The sequence below is a fragment of the Triticum dicoccoides genome, chromosome 2B (assembly GCF_002162155.2).
Source record: "Triticum dicoccoides isolate Atlit2015 ecotype Zavitan chromosome 2B, WEW_v2.0, whole genome shotgun sequence".
In the NCBI taxonomy this organism is placed as follows: domain Eukaryota; kingdom Viridiplantae; phylum Streptophyta; class Magnoliopsida; order Poales; family Poaceae; genus Triticum; species Triticum dicoccoides.
The window spans coordinates 6,211,749-6,220,727 of record NC_041383.1 but is presented as its reverse complement, the minus strand read 5'-3'; the positions used below and the strand labels follow the sequence as shown (position 1 = coordinate 6,220,727).

The following is an 8,979-nucleotide window of genomic DNA, read 5'->3' as shown; positions in this document are numbered from 1 at the left end:
AAAACGGAATTTGACACGGCGGAGAGGCAGACAGGTGGGGCCCACCGAAGCGAGACACGCGCAGCTATAGCAGCGTCAGCAAAGCCACGGCCGGCCTCCCCACCTGTCTTCTATTCGGAACCTTCTTCTCCAATCTCCACCTCCCCGTCTCACAAATTCCAATCTCGCCGCGTCGGAGCGCCGCCGCCGCCCCGATCTCGGTACGTGCCCGTGGACCCGCGCCCTGAATCCGGCCCGTCCCGTCGGATCCGGCCGCCGCGGCGCGGGATCCGATCGAGAAACCCCCCGCCGCCGCCCGGATCGAGCAGAAAAACCTGATCTTGGCCTGCTTGTTGTGAATTCCGCAGGTGCCCGACGCGATGCGCCCGTCCGCGGGGAACGAGAGGCCGCCGGGGCGGCCCGTGTCCGGCTTCGTGCCCGGTTTCGCAGCCGGGGCCCCTCCGCCGGCGGCGGGGGCCTCGCCGTTCGGGGCCGCTGCTCCGCTCGGGCGCCCCGGTGGTCCGGCCGGCCCCTTCGTCCCGCCGACGCAGCAGCAGGGCCCGCCGGTCGCGCAGGCGGCTGCTTCCCCTCGGGGGCCGTTCGGGGCTCCGCCGCCCGCGGCAATGGGTGGGTACAGGGGTCCACCGCCGCCACAGGGTTCCTTCGGCGCCGGGCCGCCGCCTCCAGGGCCGTTCAGCACAGCACCGCCGCCTCAAGGTCCCTTCGGCATGGCACCACCGGCTCAGGGCCCCTTCGGCGCCGCACCTCCTCCTTCCCAGGGACCCATGGGCGCAGCACCTCCACCCCAGGGACCCTTTGGCGCAGCACCTCCAACCCAGGGACCCTTCGGGGCCGCTCGTCCACCCCAGGGACCCTTTGGCGCCGCGCCGCCGTCTCAAGGCCCTTTCGGCACAGCACCTCCACCTTTTCGCCCTCCACCGTCAGCTCTCCCGCAGCCACAGTCTCCCACAGGGAGTGCTATGCCTGCGCCGACTTATGTGAGGCCGCCGCCGGTACAATCGCAGCCCCAGCCTGTGCAAGGGTATTACCCTGGGGGCCCTAACCCACAGTTTCCGCCGGTCCGGCCATCGTTTCAACAGCCAATGCAGAACATGGCACCGCCTCCAATGGGGCCACATTCCTCCTACAGTAACCAGCCAGCATATCCTACTACAGGGCCTCCGATGGGCACGCTCCAGAGCTTAGTGGAGGACTTCCAGTCTCTGTCAGTGAGTTCTGCACCTGGATCGCTTGACCCAGGTGTTGATGTAAATGGGCTACCACGTCCACTGTATGGCGATGAGGAGCCAGCTAAGGTTTTGGAGGCATTCCCACTGAATTGCCACCCGAGGTACTTCCGGCTGACAACCCACACTATTCCGGCGTCCCAGTCATTGGTCTCCAGGTGGCATTTGCCCCTTGGGGCCGTGGTACATCCTCTCGCAGAAGCACCTGATGGGGTAATGAACTCCACTTTACCATTTTCTGTATGTGTCCAAAGCACTGGGTGGTTTTGACATGTTTGTTTCTCGATGCTTAGGAGGAAGTGCCAGTTGTCAACTTTGGGTCGGCTGGTGTAATCCGCTGTCGAAGATGCAGGACATACATAAATCCTTATGCAACATTTGCAGATGCTGGAAGGAAGTGGCGCTGCAATCTTTGCACACTGCTCAATGATGGTAACTTTTAACTTGAAACTTGTACAGATTCAGTGCGTATTGAATGGACCGATTACTGATGTTTCTGCCAGCCATCACATCATCACTTGTTTAGAGTCGAAATTCTTTATGAAGGTTTCTTTATACCAATACTGTTTAATGGTTCATCCTCAAGATGCGGCCTTATTATAATGTTTGCAAAGCAGTGTGAGAACTCTTCTAGCATGGTTTACTGTTGTGGTGGGTTCGGTGTTTTCATAGAGGGATGAAACTATGAGTGAACTGTAACCCGAGTAAGATATCCATTAATTATTGGCGCATCACTGGCCATACCAGAGAGTCAGAGTTGTTTTGTCTTGATTCCTGATTAGCTTTGAAAATGGTAGAGGAAAAATATAGTTTTCTTTAGCAGTTTAGCTATTTTATGATATCCATAGATCTATAAAATATGCTTAGTGCTACCATTATATTGCTGTTTTCCATAAGGTTATCCCTACCATCTTTTAATGCAAGAATTTTGAATAAAAGAATCAGATAATATCTAAGATTAGGAAATTAAGTTTGGTTAAATACATGTTGCTATACAATTATCTTGAGATTCGAGACATCAGTCGTTGACCATCACACCAAATGTCATTCCAGAAGGTGCCTTCTGATTTCATTTATTTATTTAAGTAGGATATATTGTGATTATACCGAGGCCCGGAAAGAGGACCTGTTACACAGGCATGCTGCTGTTGAATCAGCCTTTTTCTGATATCTTAGTTCAAGCTTAACCACGTTTGGCATATCATATTAAATAACTGAAATAACTAGGTACATTAGAATAAAGATTAAGTGGGCCAGCTTCGTTTGTATACAAGAAAAAAGTAGTCAAAGAAATGCTCGGTGCTTTGTGTGCCACAAATACCATTGTATATGCCCCCTCTTGTCCTAACTTAAACTTACACTCGTACATAGAATGAGCTTATACTTGTACCCAAAAGTTAGCTTTCAGGATAAATATTAAGGTCGACTTGTTCTTCAAAGTGAAGCTGAAGTTGTTACAGGAAATCCATATAGGATTATAAGATGAAATACTTTAGAAGCTATGTTACTTATTCGGTGGAATTTATTTTCATAAGCTATATACTTTGGGTCGGCTGGAGTATTTGAATTGTAAACTACATGGCCAATGATCTAGGCTCAACACACTGTAATCGAGAGAGCATACTTCAGTGAGAGACGCAATTTTCCTTATGCCACCCTCATAAAATTTCCAAACAAGAGGAAATGTAGGTAGATCTTCTGCTTAGCAGGGTTAAGCAGAGCTGTTTGAGTTTTTGACTAATTGCATTGCGGTTATGTATATAGAGATAGTGCCTGAGGTAGAAAGAACTATCATCTGTTGTATAATCTTACCTTCTGTTTAGGTTGTCATTTATGAGATCTGTATGTACCAGTGCTAGTGCTGACTCATCTCTTAGCAGTTAGCACCCTTTTCCTTGCTAAAATTTATATGTTCCCTTTTCTGCAGTTCCTGGCGAGTACTTTTGTGCTCTTGATGCTAGTGGCAGAAGATTTGATGCAGATCAAAGACCAGAACTTTCTAAGGGAACAGTGGAGTTTGTTGCTCCTACTGAATATATGGTTCGGCCACCAATGCCGCCTTCGTATTTCTTTCTTATTGATGTCTCAGTATCTGCAGTTCGAAGTGGGCTGCTCGAGGTACGTTCTACATTTCTTTTTTTGAATTTTTGTTCTTTCTGAGGGTTATCATTTTTTGAGTATTTTGATTCCTAAGATTCAAATAATTCTCATGTGTTTTCTTCCAGGTAGTTGCGAAGACCATCAAATCATGCCTTGATGATCTTCTAGGCTTTCCACGAACACAAATTGGATTCTTAACCTTCGACAGCACATTGCACTTCCACAATTTCAAGGTATTTCCTGCAGCTCCTTAGTTATTATTTTCTTCCAAGATTGCATTTTGCTCTGCAACATCATTGCTTTAACATACCAAACTTGATTTCATGAGGTACTCAACTTGTGTTCTTTGATTGTATCAGTCTTCTTTGAGTCAGCCTCAAATGATGGTGGTTGCCGATTTGGACGATGTTTTCCTGCCATTGCCTGATGATCTCTTGGTTAATTTGGTCGATTCTAGACCGGTTGTCGAGTCCTTTCTCGATAACTTGCCCAATATGTTTCAGGACAATGTAAATGTAGAATCTGCTCTTGGTCCTGCACTTAAAGCAGCATTCATGGTTATGGTAAGATCCTTATAATGGTTTATTATTGAAGTACGCGTTGGTTGTTCTTGTGTGCCCTCTGTTACACAATTTAATCTCTGGACAATTATGTAATCCCTGTTGTAGGGTCAAATTGGGGGAAAGTTGCTTGTCTTCCAGAGTACATTGCCATCTCTTGGTATTGGCCGTTTGAGACTTCGTGGAGATGATGTCCGTGCATATGGAACAGACAAGGAGCATATTCTGAGGATACCAGAAGATCCCTTCTATAAACAGATGGCTGCTGAGTTCACGAAAAATCAGATCGCCGTGGACATATTTTCTTTGAGTGACAAGTATTGTGATATAGCTTCCTTAGGTGACAATTCGTTGACAACCTCCGTTGAGAAGTTCCTATAGTATTTCATATTTGCTCTTCCTTACTGTGATATGTATTAATGTGTAGGTTCTCTGGCGAAATATACTGGTGGTCAGGTGTACCATTATCCATCCTTCCAGGCAACTACTCACGGGGAGAAACTTAAACATGAGCTTAGCAGAGACCTTACTCGGGAGACTGCTTGGGAATCTGTAATGCGTATCAGATGTGGAAAAGGTTTTAGATTTTATGCACAGCTGCATGTTTATCATCTTCCTATATATTTCCTTGCCTTGTTAGTTTTTATATTCAACCTAACTCTCATGACATAATGTTTTTCAGGGGTGCGTTTCACAACATATCATGGTCATTTCATGCTAAGGTCCACAGATTTGTTAGCTCTTCCAGCTGTTGACTCTGATAAAGCCTTTGCGATGCAACTGTCTCTAGAGGAGACCCTAATGACCACACAGACTGTTTACTTCCAAGTGGCGTTGCTGTATCCTTTTCTGTCAAGTTGCTTGTGCCCTGCCCTCTATCTCTTGATTTTAGTGAGAAAGTTGATGTTACAAAAGATAACATGACAAAATGTCAATGGAGCACCTCTCTCAAGGCTTCCTTTGCTTGTAGTTTGGTGATAGCTAAATCCATGAATAGGGTTTGTCAGTAGAGTAGAACTGGGAGAGATCCAAGTTGTTTATTTTTTTCTTGTCAAAGCACCTCCCGCATATGATGTTGGATGTTGCCTTCTGCCATTGGGCATTTATTTGTATAATATTATTTACATGTATGATTCTTGTGTCCTTAACCACCATCAGATATACATCATCTTCTGGTGAACGACGTATCAGGGTGCATACGGCAGCTGCACCTGTGGTCACAGATCTTGGTGAAATGTATCGTCAAGCAGATACTGGTGCCATTGTGTCAGTGTTGGCTAGAACCGGTTAGTACTAGATCGATGATCTCCCCTTCATAAATGCCAGTATACATGACTGTGATCACTTTTATATCTTACTAATTATCGCTATCCTGCAGCTGTTGAAAACTCACTGTCTGATAAGCTAGACAGTGTTCGACAACAATTACAGTTAAAGCTTGTGAAAAGTTTAAAGGAATACCGGAATCTATATGTTGTACAACATCGGATAGGAGGGAGACTGATATATCCAGAATCATTAAGATACTTGCCATTATACATCCTGGCCCTATGCAAATCCCTTGCTCTGCGTGGTGGTTATGCTGACGTCTCTCTTGATGAACGTTGTGCTGCTGGCTTCAGTATGATGATACTGCCTGCAAGAAGGCTGCTCAATTTTATTTATCCATCTCTGTACAGGCTTGATGAAGTATTGACATTGGTATGCCGTATTTCCTTGCTACTGAACTGATTAAGTACCTTTTATCCAGTGCCGCTTGTAGACTTGTTACTTCCAAATTATGCAAGTTAGAATAAAAATAACTTCAGTTTGATTTTTTGTGATGGAAAGAATCAGTTAGTCTGATCAATTACTTGGCCTTTAATAGTTCATATCTTGCAACTTGCAGCCAGATCAGGCTTGTCATTAAGCGAAATAAATACATAACATCTACTCCCTCCGTTCCAAAATAGATGACCCAACTTTTGCACTAAAGTTAGTATAAAGTTGGGTCATCTATTTTGGAACGGAGGGAGTAGCTGTTTTTATTCAGTATGTTTGATACAAGGTTTTTTCCCTTCAATTTAGCCACATTTGTAGTTAAAATGGGCAGAACCAGTATATAAGAAGTTAAACTCATTAGTCTGCTTAGTTAGTTCGGTATCACCTCAATCCATTTACTGATTCCTGCTTCAAAATTAAGTTTCTATTATAGTTTGTAGAGCCGAAAGTCATAGTAAGCATTAATTGAAACTGAGCTGATTTTATTGGTATTCGAAGTTTAACATTTCGTTTAATCTAGTCTACACATTGTCTTTTCTAACTGAAATAAATGTCATGATTTTCAGGAACCAGATATGATTGACGGGGCCCTGAAGCGGTTGCCATTAACCTTGCAGTGCCTAGACACTGCTGGTTTATATCTTCTTGATAATGGCTTCACCTTCCTAGTATGGTTGGGTAGGATGCTCCAACCTGAGCTCATGAACGACATTCTTGGAGTTAGCCTCTCAAACTTCCCTGATCTATCAAAGGTACCCTTCTTTACTCTTTGGTAAATAAATATAGTCCTGAGCTTGGGACTTATACTTGATTACTCTTTCAGTCCTTCAATTTTTTTGACTTTCTTAAACAAAATTCAAATAAATTAACAGTGTATCATGCCATTTCTCCTTTTTTTTAGTAAGTTGTTAAAAATACCTCTGATATGCTCTGGGATCAGAATCTATAAAAGGCTTACTGTTAGCATGTAATACAACTTCACTTTGGATTTGTGCTTGTTGCTGACATGGGGTAATCTTGCAGATTCAGTTGAGAGAATGTGACAACAGTCACTCGAGAAACTTCATGGCAGTACTAAGAGCCCTAAGGGAGAGGGATTCTTCATGTTACCAGCTGCCCCGTGTGGTACGGCAAGGCGAGCAGCCAAGAGAAGGCTTCCTACTTCTGTCCAACCTCGTCGAGGATCAGATGGCAGGAACAAGCAGTTACATGGACTGGATACTCCAAATTCACCGCCAAACACAGAGCTCGTGATGATGTATGGTGGATGTTCCAGAAATTTTGTTTTTGTGTAAACTGCTGCAGATTCGGCTGCTGTGCCAGTCCCCGGTCGCCCTCTTAACCATTGGAACAAAATGGCGAGCCAGCCGTGCTCTACCATATGCCATCCTGTTAGCAGCAGTGCTCTCGCTGTCGGCGAGCAATACAAACTTTATTGTTAATATTTCGTTCTTGTGATTATTTTTTGTGACGAGAAAAGGATACACAGCTGTTGTACCAGAATAAGTAGGCAGCACCTTTGGTAAATTGTACAAGCGTTTGGAGTCTTCTGTAGGGGTTTGTACGTTTTCGTATCGTCGACAAGTTTAGTTATCAAGATTGTGTAAACTCTTATTTGACTGTTGGTACTGATCTGTATGCAAAGTGAAGCGCCTTTTAACTCATGGTGTGTGCTGTAGGTGACAAATGAATTCAAGATTCATATTTTCTTCTGATATAACCATGACCACCAAAAACTCAAGAATCACAATATTATAGAAATAGTTTGAGACTAGTTTATTCATATGATTTTCTCCAAACTGTTTTGTGATGATAGACGAATGGAGAAATTTGCGGATTTTGGCTTACACTTGGAATTTCAGTGCAAAGCTTGTGCTGAAAGCTGTTTGTAATGATGGATGAATGCACGCTTGGATTTTAAACTTGTGCTTCTTCTGGTTTAATTCAGAGATGTAATGAACCAACATCGACAAACCAGATGGACAGAGATGTAGTGAGAGGAAAATTCCCCCCTGTTATTCTTTTCTGAATTCTTATTTGTCTTTGAATCTGTTCCCAAAGTCAGCCAGAACAAACATTATTATATATGATGCGCTTGCTGCCTTGCTGCCTTGTACAATTAGGAGCTCACTGAGCAGGTTGCAATGTTCCCCCTAATTGCAAGATGCATCATTTCTAATTAATCAGGAGACCACCTACCTAGCGAGTCTCTGATTCGTTTATACCGTCAATAAAAAATTATACAAGAAAAGAAAAGGCAGGCCAAATAAAACCCCATCTTCGGAGATACACCTACATGCAGGTAGTAATCAGGGAGAAGAAAAACAGGGGATGGGGGCCGGGGTATCTATCATCACAGCATAGTCATCTCAGTTTATACCAGTTGCAGTTAGTGGTGAGTTTGCAATATGGAATCATGATGACATATTACAGCCAGCATTAGGGAATTAATTAATGCACTCATCCCTACAAATGATACTCATGCATGATCTAGTTACTCTAACCAGGTTGTGATATTACAGGCAGCATCAGTAATGGAAGGAGTTGCATCATGGAATGGAAGTAGTTGTATCAAGCAAAAAAAGGCAGTGCAGGAGAAAGCAGAGGCAGGTTGCAATTTTTTTATCAGATTGATGACTTGAGTGGTAATAATAAGTAAATAATTCTACAGCAGGACCATAGGCCTCTAGTTTGACAAGACAAAACTCTGTGAGCTTGATGCAGAGACACATGCGGAGCGATCGTCAACAAGGCGGCGGCAGTGTTGCCGAGGAAGCTGGCGCCGGTGAGCGCCGCCTTGGCCGCCTTGCTGCCGGCGCCCGCGGCCAGCGCCCTCCCGCCGGGCATGGGCACGATGAACGAGGGCATGGCGGCCGGCCCCTCCTTCTCCGCTTGCGCTCGCCCGTCGGCGCGGGGCAGAGGAGTTCTACAAGATCAGCGACGAGTAATATGGAACGGAGGGAGTACTTGTTGCACGCCGTATCGATCTCAGCATGCATGTAGTGTTCCTCGTTGCACCCCTTGTATTGGAAATGAGACTTTTATTATCATCATTAGCAACTTCAAAGCAGACTCTCAAATCAGCCCCGGCCTACAAGAAACCACACCCGGACCCGCGTCTCCATCCCTTAATTTCCTCTTCTGAATCTACAGCTCCTGAACGACCAATATTTTTGAATCTCAGCCCGAACGCCGCGTGAGTCGGCTGTTTGATTCCTGGCACGCATCTTACAGCAGGGAGATCAGCCACGTCATCTTTTTCGCTCGTTTGCATTTTCGTATGAATCGAACGAAAGAACAACACGCCAGTCTCCACCCCTTACCCTCTTACC

At 44.9% G+C, this 8,979-nt stretch overlaps 1 protein-coding gene across 1 annotated transcript; it reads left to right on the top strand.

Annotated features, from left to right (window-relative positions):
- The first annotated feature begins 347 nt into the window (after nucleotides 1-347).
- Nucleotides 348-7,311, top strand: LOC119361698 (protein transport protein Sec24-like At3g07100). Its single transcript, XM_037626829.1, has 12 exons — nucleotides 348-1,439; nucleotides 1,520-1,658; nucleotides 3,154-3,344; nucleotides 3,452-3,559; nucleotides 3,686-3,889; nucleotides 3,995-4,226; nucleotides 4,314-4,463; nucleotides 4,569-4,725; nucleotides 5,045-5,172; nucleotides 5,265-5,587; nucleotides 6,214-6,399; nucleotides 6,671-7,311. The coding sequence occupies exons 1-12, from the start codon at nucleotides 360-362 to the stop codon at nucleotides 6,899-6,901; spliced, it is 3,129 nt and encodes a 1,042-aa protein (XP_037482726.1). The 5' UTR covers nucleotides 348-359; the 3' UTR covers nucleotides 6,902-7,311.
- The last annotated feature ends 1,668 nt before the right edge of the window (nucleotides 7,312-8,979 follow it).

What these genes read in the sequence shown, in the direction of transcription:
- LOC119361698 (XM_037626829.1), top strand. Translation starts at nt 360, where the DNA reads ATGCGCCCGTCCGCGGGGAACGAGAGGCCGCCGGGGCGGCCCGTGTCC. An exon ending in TCGCAGAAGCACCTGATGGG is followed by an intron (nt 1,440 to 1,519) that starts GTAATGAACTCC and finishes CTCGATGCTTAG; the next exon opens with GAGGAAGTGCCAGTTGTCAA. An exon ending in GTCAGTGTTGGCTAGAACCG is followed by an intron (nt 5,173 to 5,264) that starts GTTAGTACTAGA and finishes GCTATCCTGCAG; the next exon opens with CTGTTGAAAACTCACTGTCT.